We start from the raw sequence: 24,274 nt of genomic DNA on the forward strand, positions 1-24,274 counted from the left end.
GTGCACATTTTGCAGAAGTTCCCTGCAGTCCGCGTCTCTTTAACTGAACTCAGTCAAACTTTTGAGCCATTTGGTCCCACAGGCTGCACCGACTGTCTCTGTGGAAGCAGTCTGTCCCGTCCTGTCCCGTCCTGTCCTGTCTGCACTCGGAGTCTCTGCCCTTTGGATGTGCTGCGGCTGAAATCTGATCTAACATTAAAGCGTTCCGGGGAGCTCTGCCTGGAAAGCGTTTATATTTGGGGTCGTGGACGAGTGCATGTCTTTATTCAGATCCACACGGCTCACTCAGACACATGTGGAGACAAGACGAGGCTCCAGAGCCGCGCTGTAACCCGGGAACACGCAGCGCTGCGCGGGGTTTAACGCAAATCTGAGCTCCGGGGCTGCACGCGCACGGAGGCTGATCTGCGTAAATGCAATGAGAGGATGAAGAGGAGGGAAGAGGGATGAAGAGGAGTGAACCTACCTGCTCTGTGGTCAGCTGCTGCTGCTGCTGTGGACGGTGTGTGAGCTGTGAGACGCGCTGGTCAGTTTGAATGCGCACCCCGTGATGCACCGGAGGAGAGACGTGAGGAGGAGAGATCTGCTTCCTCTCTCTCTCTCTTTCTAGCTCTCTGTCTGTCTCTCTCTATCTCTCTCTCTCTCTCGGTTCAGTCCTGCCCACCGTGAGCCGGTGAGCGGCGGTACAGTGAGGAGGAGGAGGAGGAGAGCTGCTCCGCGGAGCTCATTCACACAGAGCCCGGAATCACGGCGGGTTTAAAGGCTCCCACAGGAGCCACCGACAAACACTGAGGTCATCATGAGTCCATTAGTCCCCCTCCATCCTCAAAACTAATATTTGACCAGGATCTCTGCAGAAGTCGGTCAAATTTTAATCTTCCACATAGGGGAGACCTGGGCATTTTGTCACACTTTTTGCTTTCACTTCAGTTTCTCAGTCTTGGTGGATCACAGTCACCAGTTCCCTTATTAAATTAAATAATATATTCATGTGCATAAATGTATCATCTATATGTTTTTTACTTCTCACTTTAGAAGAGGGTCAAGTACAGGATGTGCATTTATAACAAGTTGCCCCATCTGCAGGTAAGTTGTCACACTATGTGTGATAAATTGTTACATTCCACACTGTAAAACCAAATGGTCTGATTAATTATTTGTACCAAGTAGTGAAAACTAAACTTTTGTTTAGAGGTTCCAGGAGTGCCAGTAGAATTTTCTTTCCTTTGTGTTTATTAAACTCATTGTTTTCAACCAATGGGGGAAAATGTCCCTAAAAAGGTGCCAGAAACATGAGAAACTTTTAAAAATATATTTTATTTATTTATATCTTGAGTTTGCCGAAAATTAAATAATGTGTTTTTATATGTGTCTAATGTGTTTCAGTTATGTGAAAACGGTTGACTGAAAATTCTGATTTGCAAGTACTGAAAATATTTGAGTTGACTTAATCATTTAAATTTCACTGTAATCAAAGAGTATGTGTAACACTAAGTTCTGATAACCTCCACCTTTTGAGTTTATGAATTCAAGAACAGTCTGGCAACTGACTGTCTTCATTTTCTTGAGAACTGCTGACTAACTTGAGTTCAGTGTATATTTTTCAACTAATAAGAACATAAAAGTTATTTTCGCAGGTAAAACTGATTATCTGATGATATTTAGGTGTTTTTATCATTTCCAGCTTTACTTGCCTCACAGGTCTTAGCATTACGTCAGGTGGTGTGCTGTCATTGCTTCATTTTTCATTCAAACCATCTTTTGTTCTTTCTTTCTTCTTTATCTTATTATTTCTTTTTACATATCACCACTAAAAGATACTTTATCATTGAAAATGTTTTTTTAAATTACAGTCTTGTTACGCTCCCTCCTGTGTATTTCAATGAGTCTGTGGCCAAATCATGTATAAAGATAAAACAATTTAATTACTACTGCCATTACTGTTTGAGGACTAACGTTAGCAGCTCGCAAAGTCAGTTTCTGTAGCAGTGCAGCTGGTTAATGCACACTGTGGCAAATTGTTTTATGTGACGTGTGCTATTGTTAGCTATTTCACACGCTAGCTTTAAGACAATTTGATTTAGGATAAAATACACCTTTCTCTCTCCTGTTCTGTGCAAAAATGTCTAAATGAATTTACTTACTTATCAAAGTTTTATTGTATAAATAGTAATAATGTGGTTTTTTTTTTTTAACTTTTACTCTTAAGAAATATGAAAATTGTTCTCACCTTAGATTTCAGTGACATTGACTGCATGTCAAAAGTAAACAGACTTCAGAAGAGTAAGTTGCACATCCAACTAGATTATTTTCTGGACAGCTCCCTCTGGTGTTGGAGATATAATCAGTGTGACAAGATGCCCCACTCTCCCCTATTCATTCTACTGATTATATATGTTTTCTGTTCATTTTGGGGTGATTTTTTGGGGTATCCTTTAAGTCCCCCAGCAAAGGACCCTGAGACCACCTTCACCACACTGCAAAGAATATCATCTACTAACAGTCTAATATTTTGTTTAAACAGGAAGTCAATTCAAGCACTTCAAAAGATAAAAAAAAAGCAGTAACAATGAAGAAGGAAATATTAAAAAGCTTTTATTTTGGTGACTAAATCATTAATGAAAACACTGGTGCCACTTTACAATATGATTAACCTGATAAACAGTTTATTATTAGGTTATTTATTAGGTTGTAAACACTTTATAAATCATAAATATACAATTATGAAGAAGTTATCACACAGTTTTCATACATCAGTGTGGGCTCACTATTTTGCAAGCAACAGGTCACAGTTGTCATTTTATCTAATGTGTAATAACAGCTTATTAAGTGTTCACAACCTAATTAATAGCCTAATTATAAATCATTCATAAATGTATAGGGTGAGTCTTATTGTAAAGTCCCCTCAGTTTTATTTCAAAAGATTGGGAAACCACAAAATGCATTTTAAAGCCACCAGTTAACAGAAACAAATGTCTTTGCAGTATAATGTGAATATATATCAGAGTCAACAACAGCATGACAACATAATGTTGTGTGAGGAAGTGTAGATGTTACTGTATAAGCAGCAGCAGCTCTCACAGTCAGCATCATAATGACAAACAAGACAACAAACACGAGAGAACTGTGCTGTTCTCATGTTCACAGGTTTCTAATAAAACACACTCTTAATGTTGTAGAGACGCAGTGACAGTCAGTACAGTTGTGGAAAGTTCTTTCAGTTCTAAGATGCTCTGGCAGAAAAAGCAGCCCCTGTGACAACCTGATTATTTGAAGGCTGTTTCAAAGCCTTTACTGCACTGTGAACAATATCATTTTTAAAATATATCACGTGCATTTATATTTGTGGAGGAAATATTCAGATCTTTACTTAAGTAAAAATGACAGAACAAGCTAAACATACTATTTTATACTTTACAGGACTGCAAGTACAAGCCCTGCATTCATTTTTGTCTCATGTAGACGTACAGAAGTATTATCAAAACTAAAGTTAAAGTGTTAAAGTAATTATCTATCACTCTGAAAAAAAATATTTGATCTACTTTATATGCTGTTGCTTTTTATCCATGATATCTAAAGTCAATATTAGCACTGTAAAATAAATCATATAATATCATAAAATGAAAATACTCAAGTTAAGTAAAGTACAAGTACCTCACCTTTAAACCTGTATTTTAAACCTTCATGTACCAAGATACAATATGAAGGCTTGACCTTGGTGACCTCAAGGTGGGTGCATGTCTAAATATATATATATATATATATATATATATATATATATATATATATATATATATATATATATATATATATATATATATGTATACATATATATATATATATATATATATATATATATGGTGGGTTAGTTCTTAAGAAGGGTTTACTGGTTAAATAATGATTATTTTCATTATCAATGAATTTGAGGATTATTAATCCCAGTCTCAACGAATGGTCACATCTTCCTAAAACCCAAATTGACAGATTGAAACAGTTATGAACATAGAGAACAAACAACAAATACAGGCAGTGTACATGAGGGGCTGGAACTGTTGGTTAAACATGCCAATAATTAATTGAAAATGAGAACTGCTGCTGCTTGCTGTGGATCTGCTAATCAATTATTGGTCACATGGTTTCAGTCTTTAGTCCCTCTGATATCCCTGCAGGGATCTACAGTATCATTTAGATTTGATTTGCTGCAAAAATTTCACTATTAATTATCGGATTATGATCATTTAGGTGATCATAGTCCTTAAATTGTTGTTTTCAGAACACCAGCAGAGTGTCTGTGGTCATATGTTTTGACTTGCTACAAATACAACTTATTTTGTGAATTTCATGTGTTGTTTTTTTTTGTCATCCTTTTCTCTCCCATTTTATGATACTGGGCATGAAATTAATTTCTCCAAATCCCTGTTAGTGACTGAGGAGAAGTGGAATGATCTCATACCAGTGACAGAAGTTTAGAAAAGTAAAAAAATGTTAAAAGACAAAACATGACCACAAACAGATTATGGGACACTCCATGAGGCTCCATGCAGGATACAGACATATAAAAGACACATAAAACCAAAATGTCCCCTCACATTCCCCTGATGTCAGTCTCCATATTTTTTTTCTGTGGTATAGTAATGCTCTTCCTCTGCAAGATGCTGCTGTGACTGAAAATTGCTCCTGAGTGTTTGTGTGCTCATTCTGGAGAAAAAGAAAGACCGTCTAAATCTGAGAACGGCTCCGTACCACTAATATTTACCTGAGTATAAATACCAGTACATTAATGCAAAAATATACTCATTTACAGGAAAAAATTCGGCATTTAAAATCCTCCTGAAGTAAAACGACAAAAGTATTATCAACAAAATGTACTTAAAGTGTCAGAAGTTAAAGTACTCATTCTGCAGAAAATGATGCATTCAATTCAATTAAAAAACAAATGTTTTAAATATATACGATATAAACAGGCTATATATAAATATGTATTTAGATGTTTTGGATAAAGTATTGGATAATTTGATGTTGTTGAAATGAAACCATGTAAGAAGTTTAGAGGGGAATATTTCTTTAATTTAACTTCCAACATCTGAAACATGTGACAAAGCATCACGAGTGGAAAAAGATCAAGAACCGCTGGTTTAATCTGTAATGTATTGGATTTACAAGTGTATCATATGACGTTTTATTCAAAGTAACCAGTAACATCAGTGGTCAAATAGATGTAAAGGAATAAAAACTACAGTATTTCCTTCTCAACTGTAGTGAAATAGAACTATAAAGTTGTGCCAATTCGAAAGAGAAAGTCCACAAAATAAATAAAGTGCCTCAAAATTGTACTTGAAAAAAGTACGAAAGTAAATATGTCTCGTTACCTTCCACCACTCTACAGGTATCATAGAAATTATTACTGGAAAAGCAAAACAAACCTGTGGTGAAGGTAAAAAAAAAAAAGCCAAACAGTCTTAAAAAATGAATATAGGCTCACTGTATATTATGTTGGCAAGTAGAAATATAATAGAAGTATATTTTAGATTAGATGAAGGCACAGCAGATAATCCAGGACGTGGCATCACCTTTGGTCTGATCTTTAAACCAGACGAAACCAAGAAATTGTATGTCATTTTATTAATAACCCTCGATCAGCTCAATCTTTGCATTTGTGCTGAAATGGAAAAGATTTCGCTCTCCATCATTTATTGGCTGTGTGAGGGATAATCAGTCAAATTGCAGCATTACAGCCTATCACCACCTCTGCTCCTGTTTATCCGCAGGTAATTGGACTGGGATTTAGGCTGGTAATGAGCTAAACAAATAGAGCACAATCTGGAGCTCGAACACATGCATCCATAACCACCAGGCTCAAAGTTACAGTGGAAGCTTCCAGAGACTCAGGTTGGAGTGACTCTGCCATCTGCTGGTTGGATAATGAATTAAAACCTACTTTGGGTCCACAGTCTTTGGTCTTTCAAGTCAAGAACATTATCTCAAGCATCTCAAGCACATCCCATCTCTAAATAATGTCTGTTCAATTCCTCCCTTGATCAGTTTAAACATCTGAGGGACAGACAAGCCACACGATGCTGTCTCAGTTTTAATGCAAGATGAGAACAACGTAAAAGATGTAACCAGATGAAAATGGTGGAAAACACCTAACAAGCTGAAAATAACATCAGATGAAAATGACTAAAAAAAAGAGGAAAACAATGAAAAAGGTGCAACAAGGGGAATAAAATACAATTCAATGTGAAAGACCTGATGAGGTAAAAAATGTATAACAAAACAAAAATTAGGGAAATGACATAACAAGATGACAACAGATTTGCAAGGAAAAAATGCATGAAAGATGTAAAAATACAAAAACAAGATAAAAAATGATGTAAAACAATGTAACAAGACATAAACAATATAAAAGATGTAACAATACAAAGCAGACAGAGACGGAGAGTCGAGTGTGGAGAAGAGGTGAGCTTCAGTTTGCTTTGCACAGAAACAGTTGGTGGAAATGTCCTTCAGAGGACTTTTTATACTTTGACTACATTTCAGAGCCTGTACTTTTACACTTTTACTGCAGCAAATAACTGCAGTACAAGTATCTGTACCTCTACTTGCCTCTGCCTCTCTACTGTTATTTCTGGAGGAGCATCTCTAATGTTTTGTTTGATGTATCTTGGAAATCAGGTGACATAGTATAGATATATTAAAATTATGTAACATATGTAACATAAGTGATGTTATGTACCCATTTTAACCGAAACCATGATCTTTTCCTTAAAGCTGACAAAGTATTTGCACCTTTATTTTGAAACTCTACCTGGCTGTTGCATATTAATTTAATGCTAACTTGACTGCACAACCCTCCTCTCACTGATAATACCTGTTTCACTTTTCCTTCAGTACTTCCTCTTTTTGTACTTAATTTTAAAAAGAACTTTAATGAAATCATTAGCCAGTCTTACTGTATATGCACCAGATTAATCTGCTAATTAGGCCAAACAGTTGTGGTTTGTTTTGTCACATTTTGTCACCCAATCAGCCAACATGTTCTGTCTTTATCACTTCATATCTGTGAACTTTCCGCACAGCGACTGATGGAGGGAAGGCAACAAGATAGTGAAGGGAGAGTAATCTGAGCATCTGGCACAGTCGCGTTTGCCTGCAGATGCTGGCTGCTGATTGGACGTCCTGCAAAGATCACGTAGGAAATATCAGATCAGCCTGTCAAATATGATTAATGACCAACAGCAAAGCAGCTGAGAAGTTACAGTAATATTCTAAACAGGCTGTGAACTCCATCACTAAAGGAGACTGCCGCTGTCAGTCAGAGTTATAGGCCATTTACATCTGCGTAAATACACTGATCATTCTGTAATCTGAGCTAATGTAAGGCTTTTGTGGATGACTTAAAAATGCAAACTGTACAGTGACACAACTGAACTTCTGTTCAGACGGAAAAAAAGACAAAACAAGGAGGATACATCAAGTTTGTAAGGTGATTTCCTGGAGCAGACTTTCTGTTTTTCTGGTGTCAGCTGACTGAGGGAGGAGGGTGTCATGTAATGCAGCAGTGATACAAAAACACTCTGCTCAAACAAAAACTTTGACAAAATCAAATGAACCTGTCACGCTGTGATGGATGATCTCGCTCTGTAGAAGCGTTTTTTATACATAAAAACAAACAACAGCAAATGGCTGATTTTGCACGAACAAACCAGGAGGACTGAAAGAAGACAAGGGGAGCACATCTGTCAGTGTCTTTATGTCAAATCTATAGTTTATCCTTAGAATCAGTCAATCCACCAGTGATCATTATGGTCAGGTGAAAGTTGGAAAAACTGTTGTTATGGTAAAAACAAAAAAAAAGAAAAAATTACCTTCAGGTGTGTGACAGGTTGCAAACTCTGATATCTCCATACAAGTCAAATGTACTAAACACCCATCCATAACCCCAACCTTAACACTGTTAAAGGACCAGTGTGTTGGATTTAGTGGCTTCTAGCATTGAATACCTACCACGACCAAACACAGCCTCTGAGACCAACAAAGGCCAGCTGATGACAGGGAGTACAGTACCAAGGTGATTTACAGTGGCTCTGACTAGGACTCCTACTCTGAGGATGACAAAGACATGACAAGATCACTCCGGGGCACCAGGAGCCAAACCTGGCAAGAAAACCACTCAGGTGTTGTTGGATTGAAGGCAGACTGGATGCTACCAGACTCACTATTTTCTTTTGAAGTACAAAGTAGTATTATGAGACAGGATGGGCCGGGGCTAGCTGGTTAGCATGCTAACTTCAGTAGATATCTCTGCAACACAATATACAGATGTCTTTAACATAACATCATATAACTTTTTCCACATTTTTAATGTTTTAAACTTACAGATTGTACATTTAAGTCTAGAGTATATGTGTTATCAGTCCATGTCTGAAGGCTGAAGTGTTTGTAGCTGTTCCAAACTGCTGCACTGAAAGCTGGGGCGAAAGGCGAGACAGTTTCTTCTCAAATTCCAAACATTCATGATGGATTTTTCAAAATAAAAATTGTCAGAAGAAGAGAGCTCCAGAGAAGTGGCGGCTGGTGGTTATTTACCTGTGCTGGGCTACAGCTGCTGAGGGCTTTTGCTAACACACAAGCAATGTTTGGTTCACTAAGCTTTGACTTCAACATAGAAGACTGTTACATTTACCCAAAAAACTGGATCAGAAGAGCAAACACAGTCCATCCAACAGCTCAGTTTGGCTACTTTATTTAACTGTCTCTTTTTCCACCATGCAGACAGATCCTCTGGAATGCGTGGCTGGGACGACAGCCATCAAGAAAGAGACTACAAAAAAAAAACTTTTTTGCCATTAATTTAATGTAATTTGAAGTAATATTAACATGCTTAAAGTGGAGACAGTGCTTTAACAGTGATCTGGGAGGATGTTAAGCAGCTTTTAGGTTGTTAACAGTACTTTAACAGCTGACTGCGGCTGCTCCTGGAGGTTTAAAGTAACGTTAAAATCCTTAAGATGGAAAAAAAAGTGTAATGACCATAGAATAATGACACCATCCGGGTAGCATGAGTCCACGTAGCATGAATCTATTGAACAGCAGGGCTCAGTGAAAAGAGTTGGTTACCTGGCTGAGAAGTTGGAGGTGTGCAGCCTGTAACCTGCAGCTCTTCATCTAGCCGCTCACTGCAGCTTCCCTTGAAGACTCCCTCACTCCCTGCAATATTTCAAACTGATCCGCCATCAAACAACACTGAAAATGACCATCATCAGGGTTTGTAGAGGCAGTTTTGATCGACTATAACAGTAAAACTAAGCTCACTGAACACAGTTCTTATGACTACTTCATAAGTGTTTGTCATTAATTTAACTGATTGCACAGTGTAATGACACCATCCTTGTTTGGATTGGTTCCCTATAAGTCTTGCTTTCACTTTTACTTGTTTGTGCAAAGCAATAAGCTAACATTACTCAAACTGTGTGATTACTATGAAATGCACGTCATTACAATAGCTTTCAATGTACCTCTTTGGGGAGCGTAGTTCTTTCTTCTCTCTTTTTTCCACAGTGGTGCTGATCATTTCTCCATGTTGCTCCACTCTGAAGAAACAGAAAGTGATCTGATGTTGTGTATAGGTGCCATCTTTGCAACACAATAATGCTTAAGATTTTGTGGTGGTTCAGGTTGTTAGATGATCCTGCAAGTGTTTTTATTTGAAGTATACTGTCTTAATGAGGCAATCTCGAAGATTTCAGGCTGATTTGGCAACACCTGTAGTTACTGCTCCGAAGAGCAAATGCAGTTAAATACTACAGTCACAGAATTCTAGGGGCTGCAAAACAATGATTTCATAAAGGCAATATTTATTCTTTTTCAATCATTGTACAGCAAATATGCTGTGCTTTTATGCTGCATAAGGCAACATCTACCAGCTCACTGTGGCTGCTCCTGGCTGTTCATTACACCCTGCAGTATTTCAACCTGATCCACTGTCAAATTGTCAATACTGAGAATTCCACCAGTTAGTAATACTGCAAATAAATAAATAGTCCAATACTTTTATCAGTACCTCAATCACCATGGTGTTACCTCATTGGGCAATAGTGATTTATCACATTTATTTAAATAAAGGTCTTTGAGATTGCTGCTGTCACAGTTGTCAAATTGGTCTTGGTCTGAGACAAATCTGACAATGACTGAACAGCTACCCCTTGTGGAGAACCTGCAGCTTGCTAATGTGAGGCAACAAACATAATCAGCTGTTTCAACAGGAAAAGGTGACCAACCAGCAGGCCTCAACACTTCCTGGAAATTAGTGAATGTCACTCTACTAAAGTAGGTGAGCGTTTGCAGAAAGAGTGTAGATATCCTGGCATCTGAGTGGTTCAAACGGGGTATCTCACCTCCCATCTCCGTCTAAGTAAGACAGAGAAAGAGAATATGAATGGAAAAAAATCCTCCCAATGTGGATGATGAGGAGTGTTTCTGGTGAAGCATCCAGATCTGCCGCACAGATTGTGTCGCTTGATGATAACAGCAATATTAGCAGTGTCAGCTAAATTTTCCGGAAGCGTACTTCAGGCCAGTCGTGTGTAACGGCACATGGAGCCACATCTGAGGAAAGATAAGAGATATAATGAGCAGATACAAGCAGCTGCGAGGGCTCCGCTGTGCCTGTTTCACCGTGGACGGGAAGATTCTACACGGACACACAAAAGAGACGACTTGAGTCGGTTTTCTGCTACTGTTTTATTTAATTTGTTCAGTACTGGAGTTTCATGGACCAAACAATGGCACAACACTGCGTTACAGTTTCTCTCTTTGGGTACAACCGACTAACACAAACGTTAAAATTATTCCTCTACAAATTGGACTAAAGTACATACATACACAGTCTCTTTCTCTATCACAGGCACCCGGCACAAAAACTCACAGCTCAGACACACAGGTACACACAGAAACACACTCACTGCACACACATTCATTCTCACAATCTCTCTCTCTCACACACACTCACAATAGAATACATTCTCAGGAAAAAAAAAACAGTCAATTATAAATTTTAGAGCATTTCATCATTTTTCCATAACACTCATATTGAACAGAGCCCACCTCAAACAGGAGGCAGGCCGTACCGTAACACATCCGTGTGGCAGCTATTTGGCAAGGCCTGAACAATACCGAATGACAGTATGCTTTAATTTTGGAAAATTATTGGACGATCCAGTGACCTCACTGACATTTAGGTTAAAGATTTAACTTTAAGGCGGTGATAATCAGCCAATGCCTGTAAAAGTGTCTTTTCAAAATAATCTTGTAATTAGTTCTCTTAATCGTTTCATATCTTATTTTGGAAGAAACCCCCTAACAATGACCAGCTCAGTGCCATACAAGACCACACTGGTGCTTTTACCTGCTTCAGCCCATTAATTCCAAATGCTCTACATGACTGCAGACTGTTTTCCAAAGTACAAGATCTTGATTGATTTCCTGCCCTCTAGCCATATTGGTTTCATTTCAGTATGCTATGGAAATCAGCATGCAGAGACATTTAGGGAACATTTAGGGCCCTTTCACACCTACCTTGTTTGGCCCAGAATTTTGGACTTCTCAGTTTGATCCAAACCAAAATTACAGGTGTGAAACCTTCTTCAGACCATGGTCCGGACCAAACAGCTGAACCTTGGCCTGTCCATGGTCTTAGTCTATTACAGATACATATTATCTATCTGGTTTATTACAGCTATGCATAACATAGCTGCAAACTTCTGATGAAACTACGCTTTCCGTAACCTAGTTTATTTGCTCTAAATCAGTTTATGGAAATGTGGTAAATTCACCTTTTCCTTTTTTTTTTTTTAAATCTCAAAGGTTTGCTTCAAATTTGCTTGACAAGTATATGGAGTCACAGCTAGTGAATAAGCGTATTTCTTAAAGTCGTCATGCAGATCTCTGTACATTAATTTTCAGAGTATACTGAAATTACTGGCACCAGTATTTGCCTGGAAAGTAGGAAACCTGTAATCCTATGCTTTGGAGAATAATCAGCAGTTAACAGGCTAAACCAGACAAAAACCTCCAGTCTAGTCCTTTAATCTAAAACCATTCAATGAAGTAAATCAAATCAATCATAGTATTCATCAGCTCTAAATGAGCACTGACACTCCCTCATCTTCCTTGTGCTCAGCACAAAGATTAGAAGCTTTGACACTGTTAGCAGGAGCTTTAAGACCAATAAGGGATATTATTACTTATGCATTTCACCATCATTCAGGGGAAGCTTGCTTCTTTATGAACAACACAACACACAGATAAAGTTCACTGGCTTACAGTTGAAGCTGCAAGTGCTACGGACACACACTCAGATAGGAGATGCCTCCTATTCTGACTGTGTCCCTGCCACTACATTCACCTCCAGACCAACACTCCAGTCACACCATACATGTTTTTCAACTCCACTCGCATTGTGCAGATATAGAGTCTATCTTCAATACGCGGTATAGGAATTCATAGACATATTAGTACCAATGGGAATGACACAGAAACATTTAGTTGGGTTATAAAAGAAAAGCATAGTATACACACTATACTTCCTATTTAATGGAAAGAGCTTGCATCTGGGTGAATGCAGATATTTGAAGTAGTTTTTAGAAACAGACATATACTGTAGTAGTATGTATGTATGTATAATGCCATCATACAAGAAGCCTTTACGTTGGTGCTTCTTCTCTCTGGCAGCTCTAGGACATGTGTGCGGGATGAAGCAGGACTGGGCAGTGAAAACACAGACTAACTGTAGTGGTGGTGGCAGGTTTGAGTGATCCAATGCTTACACTGTCTTTTCTCTGTGCGCATTAGTTTAACATACAGTCTCCGCTTTTGAGATGCTGAAGCTTCAACTTAAGTGTTTCCTTGCAGTTTGAATTAATGGGGCTTGAAGCGACTGTAACTGAGAGATTTTGGGGTAACTGCTATGGCACAGCATAAGGGACAAAATTAAGACAATTGAGAAGTTGCAGAGGCTATATCCTCGCCAAAGCCAGCTACTGATCTAGCCAATGATAAGCTGGCGCTTGTAAATGCGAGGCCAGTGGTGGGAAATGAGAAGTCAAATATTAATCGACTAAGATGGTAACTCATGCCTCTAACCTTGCAACCCACTGGATCAGCTACTGGCTTGGCTGGTCATTAGATTTTGAGGCTGGTAACTAGCACACAAAGGCTAGAAACCTACTGGATCAGCTACTGGCTCAGTTGGTCGTGAGCTTCCGAGGCTGGCAATTAACATACCAAGGCTAGTAACCCACTCTATTGGCTATTGGCTTGACTTACCATTGGCCTCCCACACTGGTAACTAGCATGGCAAATCTAGCAACCCAGTGGATCAGCCACCAGCTTGGCTTGTCATTAGCTTTCAAGGCTAATAAGTAGCATGTTGAGGCAAGCAACCAACTGGATCAGCTATTGGCTTGGCTTGTTATTAGCTTGCAAAGCTATTAACTAGCATGCCAAGGCTAGCAACTTCCTGGATTGACTACTGGCTTGGCTTGTGATCAGCTTCTGAGGCATGTACCTAGCATGTTGAGGTTAGCAACCAACTGAATCAGATTTCGAGGCTGGTAACTAGCACACAGAGGCTAGCAACCTACATGATTGGCTACTGGCTTGACTGGTCATTAGCTTTTGAGGCTAGCAACCCACTTTATTGGCTACTGACTTAACTTATTATTGGCTTCCGAGTCTGGTGTTTGGCACCGTGAATCTAGCAACCTAATGGCTTGGCTAATGGATTTGGAGGTCATTAGCTTCTGAGGCTGGTAACAAGCACATCAGGGCTTGTAACACCCTAAATCAGCTACTGGCTTTTCTGGTCATTAACTTTAAAGGCTAGCTACTATTACGCCTGGGCTAGTAACCTGCTGCTACTGGGTTGGCTGGTCATTAGCTTCTAAGGCTGGTAACTAGCATGCTGAGTTAACTAGATTAGCAACTGATTAAGTTGGTCAGTTTGTCCTTTTGTATGTTTTTGGCATATTGCACTTAAGTGCTAGGACAAACGCATGAGCTTCCACCTTGCTGGAATGAATAGTTGGCTTTTCATTATCCAGTGCTGGCCTCTGTTACCAGCTCTGGTTTATCATTGGCTGGATCAGCTCTGCTGACTCTCAGTAGTTAATTTTGTCCCTTACGCTGCACCATAAACTGCAAGCTACAGAGTGAAAGTGATAAGAAGAGACACAGCTGTCTTTCTCTCTCATCACTGCCACGTGGCACATTTCAAAACAACATAAAAAAAAGGTAACAATTACGTAACTTAGATCTTTTTTTCCTACAGTTTAAAATATAAAATTCAAGTGCAATTAAAGTTCCAAATATTAGTTACATCACATACATTTCTCTCTAAAGTAACAATCTGTTACTTGCAGGTAGTTTATCTCTTCTTGTTATATATCTTTTTTTATTATTTAAAAAAAATTACAATATAGACTTTCTGATTCACCCCATTTAATCTTTCCCTGTGCTCCAATGGATAAAGCACCCACTGAAGTGGAATGGTTTTGATTTCACTTTAACAGTTCTTTCAAATCTTTTTTTTTTTTTTTTTCAAGTGCACCAATCATTTTCTCATTGCTGTCTCGTGCACACTGGGGCCAATAACGAAATCTAATTCAGGATACATCCATGTACACTGTGTGGGCCACTGCATCTGAACACGTCATGCTGTGTATGTCCACACAAACATACACGTCTTACACATCTGTATGTACGTCGCATCTAGAACATCTGTGGTGATGTGGGCTTCTGCAAGTTCTGACATGTTCAGTATAAATATTACAAAAACAAAACAACAACACAGAAAACAAAGCAGAGCAAAATAAAACAAGGGGTGGAGGGAGAGAAAGGAAGATTGCAGAAAAAGTTGTTAATGAAGGTGCAGAAATCTGGGGATGGTCGGGAGAGAAGAAGAAGATACGATGTGCAGAAATAGGGTTTGACCGATACATTGGTTTGCTGATACTGGCCTTTTAGTAAATATTGGGGCACCACAATAATTTATTAAATTGACTTTAGGAATGCATAATTAATGACTCGCTCATGTTTTATAAATAACTAATTCACCATTTTTGAAAGAAAAGTTCAAAAGTTTGGGGAATTTGCTTTCTTGCCAAGAGTTAGACGGAAGATTAACCACTCTCATATCTGTCCATTAAAGCTGGGGTAGGCAGTTTATTTTGGCATCACTGGGCAAATTTTCCATAACAGTATGTTCCATAATAACCTTTGAGCAAAGAAAACCAGACTTACTAACCTAACCTGGGAATGAGACTCAACAATCAAGCTTAGCTTAGCATAAAGCTAAGGGGGAGACAGCGAGCCTTACTCTGTCCAAAAGTACCAAAAAAATCAACTACTTTTACAAGGACCAGTAAGAACCAGGAGATGAGTGTGCCCAAGCAAGAAATATATAAAAACAAAACAGTATGTTGTGGTAAAAGCCACAACATTTTTACACTTTTACATGTTAATTAGTGAGCGTCAGAGTTGCTGGTAGGTAGATTTTTTTGGTAGGTAGAGCCAGGGCAGCTGTTTCACTGTTTCCAGTCTTTATGCTAAGCTAAACTAACAGGCTGATTTGATTTTGATGAAAAATGCTCAATTCAATATTCGCTAGTCCATTAGACCATGCACCACCAGGGGTGACACATATTACACCTTCACAGATGTAGTATACAGGTGGTGTGAGCTACCGAGCTTTATGGAGCTGTTAATTTTTCTATACCAAACAGAGAAAAAAAAACATTAATACTTGTACATGTTTGGTATAAAATGGTCAAATTTAAAGAAACAATATATACACACGATATATATCAGGTATATTCTGCTACATTATAAAAATATGAACACTGGCCTTCAAAACCCTTATCGGTCAAACCTCATAGAAAAAGCTGCACTCACTGGATGTCAGTCAAGGATGTGTTACTAGTTAAAGGGGTCAAAGATGAGGAAAGGCATCATGTGACAAATACAGGAAACAAAGATGTTTAGTCATAGAACGGGTACATCAACGTATTGACCCAGACAGGGGGAAGTAGATGGGGAGGGGAGGGGGTTACATTTAGGTTGCTGGATTTGGAATGACGCAGGATGACGGGGGTCTTGAACAGAGCAGTGGGGAGGCTCCGTCTATTTGTACGGCCGTAGGAACCTGGTGACTTTGGAGCGCAGCAGCTTGATGAAAGAGCGAGGGAACATCTCTTTGGACTCCTGTGCTGTGTACCTGAAGTAGTTCTGGGGATGGGCCAACACGTCAAACAGGGCCTTTATCAGCTTCTTGTCCTGTAGGGAGAACACAAGGATAAAGAGGCATTTCACACTGCATATTGTTAGCTATTCTTAGCCCTGGGCTAAGAAGGTAAACCTGCAAACTCGGAGCTAACCTCACTCCAAAGCAGGGCCAGCAAGTCAAGGTTAAAGTCGGGGCTAGCCCAGTTTGGAATGTGCCAGGATTGTGTCTGTGTGTAAGCAGCGATTAATCTTTACATTATAGAATTGAACATACTCTTTAACAGCCTTCAGTCCTGTTTCACACTGGCACATTTTAGCCCTGTGTTTATTCAATTTTCAGGGGTTAACCTGGCAAACCTGGGGTTAGTCCTGCTCCGGAGGAGAGCATGAAAGCCCTGGCCAAAAGTTGGGCATTTGCAAGTATAAAAGCTTTCCTGGCCTGGGGCTTAGAGGGTTCAAAGAATGTTTTAGCCCGGGGCTAAGAGTTACACACATGGTTATCCCAGGGCTAACCTAAGCCCAGGGCTACACGATTCACACTGCACTTTCATTAGTCCTGGGTTAAATGTCTATTGGAACAGTGACTAAAAACAGACTAATCTTTACAGTCTAGACTGACGTGTGGCTACTCTTTAACAGCCTTTAGCCCCGTTTCAAACTGGGGTCTATTAGTCTGTTTAGTGTTTAGTTGATTCTCAGGAGTTAACATGGCAAACTTGGGGCTAACTTTGCTTCGGAGCAGGGCAAGAAAGCCCTGAGCTAAAGTTGGAATGTACCAGTGTGAATAAAGAATGCTTTTAGGCCTGGGCTAAGTGCAAAGAGATCCCACTGGATCAGATATATGAGGTGAAGGCTTTTTTCATCCCTCATGTTTTTGAATAGTAAATGTTATTCCCACAGAATCAAAGACTTTGCACCACAGGAGCATAATGCTGGTAATGGACTGTATCCTTCAGTACCTTCAGTATCTCCTGGTGGTTCTCTGAGGCGTAGAGTCTGCCATCTCGCACTATGTCTTCTATCAGCTGCTGGTAGTCCTCTGGAACATAAAAGGTTCAAATGATGAGGGAACAATACACAATAGAGTATACAGAGTCTTGTCGAGTGAAGATAGATGCAATACAAAAATCACTAACAACGAATGACTTATGTGATTCACAAGGATATTTGAAAATTTTAAATCACCAATGGCAGTCTGTATGTGAGATTAGATCTGACTGTCTGAATGTTAACTGTGTTGAAGGTGACTCACCATCATAGGTGACGTATGGAACTTGGAAGCCTTTGCCACTGTTGCCCTCGTTGGACTTAAACTGAATCCAGAGCCTGCGAGAGCGAGAGGTGAAGGCGATGGGCCGTTCATAGGTCTGACACGTCTCATAGGTGGTGATGGAGGTAGGATGGGCTGGAGGAAGAGAACAAACATGTCAGAAGAGTATTCTAGGATTATAAGGTGTTTTTCAAACCTGTAGTTCATTTGATCTGCTCTGAATCAGTACATGAGTCTATAAACAGATATGAACTCAGAATCTTTAGGCAAGGGACAACATTTATTATTAGAAGTGTCCTGGTTTGAACATGTTTGAGTGAACTTTAGTTGCAGGCAGGTGAATAGTCCATGTGGAGAACAAAAGAAAAGGAACACAATGGCTAAAATGCATTCTCTGCAATCCCAGATATCTACTAGCTACACTGGGAGCCCTGAAACAGTGGCTGTTGCCCTCAGAGGCTAAATTGTCATCAGACAGGATGTGAAATTGGTAAACTTAAATTTTCAACTTGGCTCAGTTTCTTTTAACACAAAAAATAAACCAAAATGTATCATCTGTCCAAGGACTGCCCAGGAAAGTATTCATTCCTGAACTAGCTGCCAAAATCAGTTGAGTTTGCTCATCTGAATCCCAGCATGCAAAGTATAACTGGCTACTGGAGCACTATAGCTCAAACCTGCAGAATACGTCTTGTAATTGGGTCAGATCAAAGTCGGATCACATTCCCACCACATGTGAACCCCTCTAGTTTGTTTCTTCACTTCCTCTGAAGTATCTTGGTGCAGCTGTTTTGGTCTGCACCGTCTGCTGTGTTCACCTGCCCAAACCAATCATACTGAGGGGGAAAACAAACCAGAGCCTGATTCAATCGGACAAAAAAGCAAAAGTTTGTATATGACCTAAGAAGAAAATATTCTGCTATCCCAGAGGGAATTTAGCTATGGTAGACAGCTTCAGCAGTGAAATTAATACAGCAATATTGTTTAAGGCAAACTGAAGCCAGTAGTTTGTTTGAAACTGTGGACAGTTTCAGTAACAGTAGTAGTAGTAGTAGTAGTAGTCGGACAGTAACAGTTGGGCAAGACTGGTACCTGGTGAAATCTCAGTCAGCTTTCTTCTTTTCTGTTTCCTGTACTTAGATATGCTATGTGTTTGTCTATGTTGAAAAGGAAACAGGAAATGAGAAAGCTGACTGAGGTCCCAAGCTTGCTAAACTGTTATTAAAGCACAGAGCTAAAAGGGGTGGGACTTTGGAGGGATCAGTTGCACCTGAGTCTATCTGTAGTTAAGATTGATTTGTCAAATGCTGTTTCTAAGGTCAAGACTGAACTATCAAGCTCAAAGTTTTAACCAACAGATGAGAAGTCCTACAGTCTAATGGCAACTAGGCAGACTCTATCTGGTGAAACAGATCATGTGATACAGCCTGAAGCTGGTCACCTTGAGTTGAGCTTGTTTTGTCAAACGGTCAGAAATTACTTTTAAATCAATCAGTGGTAAAGTTCAGGTGTTGTCACTCTATAATTTATACTGCCATTAGAGAACAATTCAGGTTTTGATGTGACAGCATCATTAGTGTCCTCCTCACATGGTTAATCATGTGTAGCAGAGGACTGCTGTGAGAAAACTGCCTCATTGGCCTCATTGATGTACAGACAGAGGTTAACATTCAAGTGAAATCTAATGGCACACACAGGAACACATTGTTTTGTAACGTTGGTAATGCAGTAATCTTAAACTGCTTTAAATATGAGCATCATCTGAATCAATAACTTTCAGAGTATCAACATACAGACCATAAACCTGCCTGATCAACTCTGTTATGCTAAAAAAATCAACTCTTACAACTCTTCCTCATGACCAGCACATCTCCACACTCATCCTCGATGGGGAGGAAGATCTCTGGTACCACAATGAGAATCCGTCTCTTGTGTGGCGGGTTGATGGTCCAGATACAGTCCACGTTGGACGGGTAATCCCCTGGGTAGTTAGGAGACTCAATGTAGCCTGTGTATTCTCCCAGCTCCCCTCCACACAGCTGGTCTGAGGGCAGAGTAACACAAACACTTTGCAACTGCACTCAATACAACAGCACCGATGTCTAAAAAACAAATTACTGCTGAGCAGCGTTACTTTTGCAGTGGGAGACGTTGGTGGCTCCGTCAAAGTCAGTGGTGGTGTTCCCCGGGCAGGTGATGCAGTAGTTCTGTCCAAACTCAGACTGGTAGGTTCCTGCCGGGCAGCGGATGCAGCGGTGGGTGCTGGAGTTGTAGTAATGTCCTGGAGCACAGTGCACTGAGGAGGAACAGGAGGGAGTCAGTGTGCACTGCATGCAGTAAAAACTAAATGAAGATAAACACATAAACAGCAGGCCGTCTACAAGATACATCACACAGCTGTGACATTATTCATGCCTCGATTACAAAGCAGGCACATAAACAAAGCACTAAAACCTGTGTAGATGACTTTATCATCTGCTTGTCACATCTGCACACTGCTTTATGACGACATTAACAATGAAACTGCTGACAAATGACTTGTGTCATTGCAAATGCCAGTGTTAACATACACAGTTTAGAAGTGGCAGATAAAAAGCTCCAAGAAAGCAAGCAATCTACAGAATATTAAACAAGACTGGGGTGCACCAGCAAAGAGTAATGTACTCCAAGATTAGATTGAATCAGTTTAGCAAAACTAGGCTTAAAATGAGTGAATTAAGATTTAAAATTAAGCAGAGCTCTGTTGCACAATAAAAAAAACTAATCACCTAAATCTAAACAAACCCTCTAAATTAAATGGAGTCTATGCTGCGTACCCACTTTAAAATAAAAATAAAGAAATACATCTGAGTGCTTTTGGGACCCAGGTATAAAAGAGAAGGGAAACCAGTCTTTCAGCAACTATGTAATCTTTATCAAAACATTTCATTGTTTGCTAGCTAGCTAAAAAGTTAGCTTAGTTGGCCTATTCATGATGCCTCTAATTTCTCCTCTGAGGAAAAACATATTGGCTGAATTAAAGGAACTATATAGCCAAATATATTGAGGAAAAAAAAGAGAGTGGTTATTTTGCTCAAACTGTCTCAAAAAGGCAGCTGTTTTAAAAGTTAAACGTCCTATAGTGTATGTTTTTAAGTTACTGGATTCTAAATTGGAGTTTATAAATTCGATGCAGAGTTAAATTTAATCTAGCTTTAGAGTAAACATTAAATAAAAGTTTAAAGAGAGTTTTTAAATTATTTTAAGCTATTTCAGAGTTTGTTGCCATATAATTGAAAGTTGAACCATGATTTATAATAGTATGGACTATAAAATACTGTATGCTTTAATATGCACAGTAACTAGAAACAAATATGGTATAAACAGATATAAAGTTGACATAATTAGATACACACTGTGACGAAGGCTCCTCACCTTTGGCCTCACAGTCCCTGAAGGACACTGATCCTTCATACTTGGTCATGAGACCTCCTCCACAGGGGAAGCAGAGGACCCGGCCTGGTTCTGGCTGGTAGGAGCCCAGCGGACACAGCTGGCAGGGACGGAAGCCGTCAGCAGAGAAATGACCTGCTGGACACTGACCTGAGAGAAGGACAGAACAAAATCACTGTCTTCATTTTGATGTTCTCTGTTACTCTCTAAACTTATCTGTATGAGGAGCTTGTTCCAGACACAGTTTGACCAAACTGTTTGACGTTCTGTAAGAATTACAAAATGTCAGAGTGGTTCTGAGTGTAGGATCAGTGTGTAAATATCTGTCTAATCTCAGCTCTCCACAAAGAGCTCAGTAACTGAATCAAACTAATACTGCGGTGTTATGCTCCCATTCAGTTTGCATTAATGGCCACAAGGTGGTGCCAACCCAACATATTCATACATGTGTGAGTGAAAAGAGACAGAAGAGAAGACTTTTCTTACTGCACACCTTCAACACTATCACTGCACTTTTGCCCTGAATGCCCAAATTTTCAGCAGAGAGAAATTCTAGCAAATAAAAGAGGGAAACAAAAGTCTACAGCTGACTGGCAGTCAGAGGAAAGATCTGAACCACTGGTTTCTACCTTTTTCCTTTAGAGACCTGTGAAAACCCCTGACTTGGTGACTTATTTTATGAATATGTCATATTATATTTGATGAGTAACAATAACAGTACAGAACAACTGAAACGTTAGTGTAAAATGAGTGATCTGGATGTATCTGCTGCACTTCCTTGATATTTTTAGGAACTTTTTATATAATTATCTCAGTATTATGTTTTTGTTTAAATTAGTAACAATCATACATATTTGATAGGCATCTTTTTTCCAGAAATCCAGTGTTTTCTTTCTCTGATGCTTGGCCATTGCTCTATTTGCTCTATTTTACTGTGTACTAATGTTCCTAATGCAAGAAGAGGCTGCTTAGCAGACTGACTGTGAATATTATTTGCGTTCAGGTCTTCACTGAGCCCTTATCCTGTTTTTTTTAAGGTGATATTTAAAATAATAATCTAAACTTAAAAAATAACTATGTCCTTTTCTTTTTTAGCTCACAGAAATGAATGAAATGCTGAGATTTGTGCCTGCTGTGTATTACTTACTGCTCCTAGAACAGACCAAACTGCAAAAACCCGGGAAAGAATATGAATAGACACAAGAATAATTTGGGTATAAGAAAACTTGCAATAGGGTTACAGTATATCACTTGTTTTACACAAACATCTGCACTTATTGTACTGTTAGTGTTCTGCATTGACTATAATATTAAATATTCATAATATTTCAGTTAGTTAGGGGTCATCAGTTTATGAAAAGTCTCATGAAAAAGGGTTTCTTGCAGGAAAAATGTTGGGAACCTTCTGAGCTAAGGAACTCTAATGGGTTGAAATCCTCCATTCAAACCAGCTCCTGTGAGTTGATATGATTAATATTGGGGATGTACAATAAATATCAGCAGTTAATGGGAAATTTATATTATTACTTGTTATTCCTATAATGAAATTATAGCTGACAAATACTGACTTTAATAATATCTGATTAACAGATATGATATTGACAGATTATGTCGAGACATTTAATCTGATTTTTTTGGCAAAATGCTGAAAAAGAAAAAGCCAAATTATATTTGTAAGTTTTTTGATGAACTAAAAAACTTTTGTTTGTTGTAACAGTGATGTCAGTGAGATTTGGAATATTAAATAATGCATCTTTGCTCACTATGTCTGGGCCTTCCTTAACCTCAGGTGTGCAGAAACTATAGGTTACATTTAAATGATAAAATGTGAAATTATTGGTTATCTTCATCAGCTGAAAAACATCCATATTCAGTATCCTTAATTAATACAGCTATGGTTTCAGTTCTGTTGAAGGAAGAATGCAGGATCTGGGTCTTTTTAAACGCCTGTAATGATGGGATGGTGATGATGGTGAGTTACCTCCACACTGAGACATGTTCTTGGCCCCGGCGATGCCCTGTCCTTCAGTGCTGGGACATGGCTCACAGGACAGCTGACCCACCGTGTCCTGGTACGTACCGGGAGGACACTGGACACACTGCTCCTGCTCCCCGCTATAGAACGTCCCTGCACCGCAGCTCACTGAGGAAGACGACACAGGTGAGTGCTTCCTCATTATGGCAGGACAGCAACACCAAGACACCAACTGACAGCAACCAGCACAACTTACCACACTTTCCTTCTCGGAGGACTTGTCCCGTGCTGCAAATCTCTGCACCCTCTGGTACTCTGGACGGTTTCTGGGCCACCTCATATTCAGTCCCAGAGAACTGGATGTAGAACTGCTGTTTGTTGATGGACTTCCTGAGCGTTCGCATGGCGCTCTGCAGCTTCTGTTTCATCTTCTCCCGCACACAGTCCACGTTACACGTGTCTGAGGGGAAAGTTTATCAAAAACAAACTTCAATAAAAACACAAATCATTTTTCTGAATGCTGGTCTGCTTTTACAGGCCAAATCCCGATAAGGAGAAGAAGAGGGCCATCCTACCTGAGGCCTCCTCCTCCTTCATCTCCATTTCAAACTCAGCAGTGATGTGGGAAACCTCTTTGGAGGGAGATTTGCGTCCTCGTCTGCGCTTCTTAGATGAGTCGCACTTGAGGTTGACAAAAGTGACCTGGCAGTCATCGGTGCAGGGGAACTGGCCTCCTTCCAGGTTAAAAAACGGAGGTGATGAATGAGGAGGAGGAGAGTCATAAGATGAATGATGAAGATTGTTATATGTGGAATAATAATGTGCTCTAAAGGTAGGTGTTGTTCTTTACCCTGCAGGTTCTGCCTGGATGCCTCTCTGTGTTTCTCCTTGTTGCGGGGCCTCAGGTGACACTTGGCGTCTTTGATCTTAAACTTGGCCTTCTGTTTGATCGGCGGGGCCAATGTGTCTTTATTCATACACAAAAAAGAAATACAAGACTGTTACACAGGGCTGTCTTATTAGTAAACCTGGCCCTAAATACTTAATTTCCCATCATGCCTGGCCTCCTGTACCTGCACAAGTGGGTAAGGCAGTAGTGGCATTCCTCTTCTGAGGAGCTTTACCAGGCTGGACGGGCACTCCACAGCTCAGTGTGTAGCTGTTCTCTGAGTCTGTAAGAAACACACACACACAGACACATATTAGACACAGGCGATAAAAGAGAAATCACAGGATTCCTGTGATGTATGGAATTTGATTCTAGTAATTAAGTAAATAAGTAAATAAATACAACCCCAATTCCAAAAAAGTTGGGA

The 24,274-nt window shown here is 39.5% G+C and overlaps 1 protein-coding gene across 2 annotated transcripts in view; it reads right to left on the reverse strand.

Moving 5' to 3' along the window:
- Nucleotides 1-15,958: 15,958 nt before the first annotated feature.
- scube1 (signal peptide, CUB domain, EGF-like 1) overlaps nt 15,959-24,274 on the reverse strand; it is a 143,095-nt gene continuing 134,779 nt past the window's right edge. For both annotated transcript variants that reach the window (XM_084710727.1, XM_084710726.1), the window contains 11 exons: nt 24,032-24,130; nt 23,809-23,925; nt 23,534-23,692; nt 23,215-23,418; nt 22,965-23,126; nt 20,966-21,133; nt 19,686-19,847; nt 19,398-19,595; nt 17,534-17,686; nt 17,241-17,320; nt 15,959-16,332 (listed from right to left, as the gene is read on the reverse strand). In XM_084710727.1, the coding sequence (XP_084566853.1) occupies nt 16,180-16,332; nt 17,241-17,320; nt 17,534-17,686; nt 19,398-19,595; nt 19,686-19,847; nt 20,966-21,133; nt 22,965-23,126; nt 23,215-23,418; nt 23,534-23,692; nt 23,809-23,925; nt 24,032-24,130 (1,655 nt within the window). In that variant the 3' untranslated portion in view covers nt 15,959-16,179. The remainder of the gene's footprint in view (nt 16,333-17,240; nt 17,321-17,533; nt 17,687-19,397; nt 19,596-19,685; nt 19,848-20,965; nt 21,134-22,964; nt 23,127-23,214; nt 23,419-23,533; nt 23,693-23,808; nt 23,926-24,031; nt 24,131-24,274) is intronic.

This window comes from Lutjanus erythropterus, chromosome 22 (genome assembly GCF_056507025.1).
Source record: "Lutjanus erythropterus isolate fLutEry1 chromosome 22, fLutEry1.hap2, whole genome shotgun sequence".
Classification (NCBI taxonomy): domain Eukaryota; kingdom Metazoa; phylum Chordata; class Actinopteri; order Lutjaniformes; family Lutjanidae; genus Lutjanus; species Lutjanus erythropterus.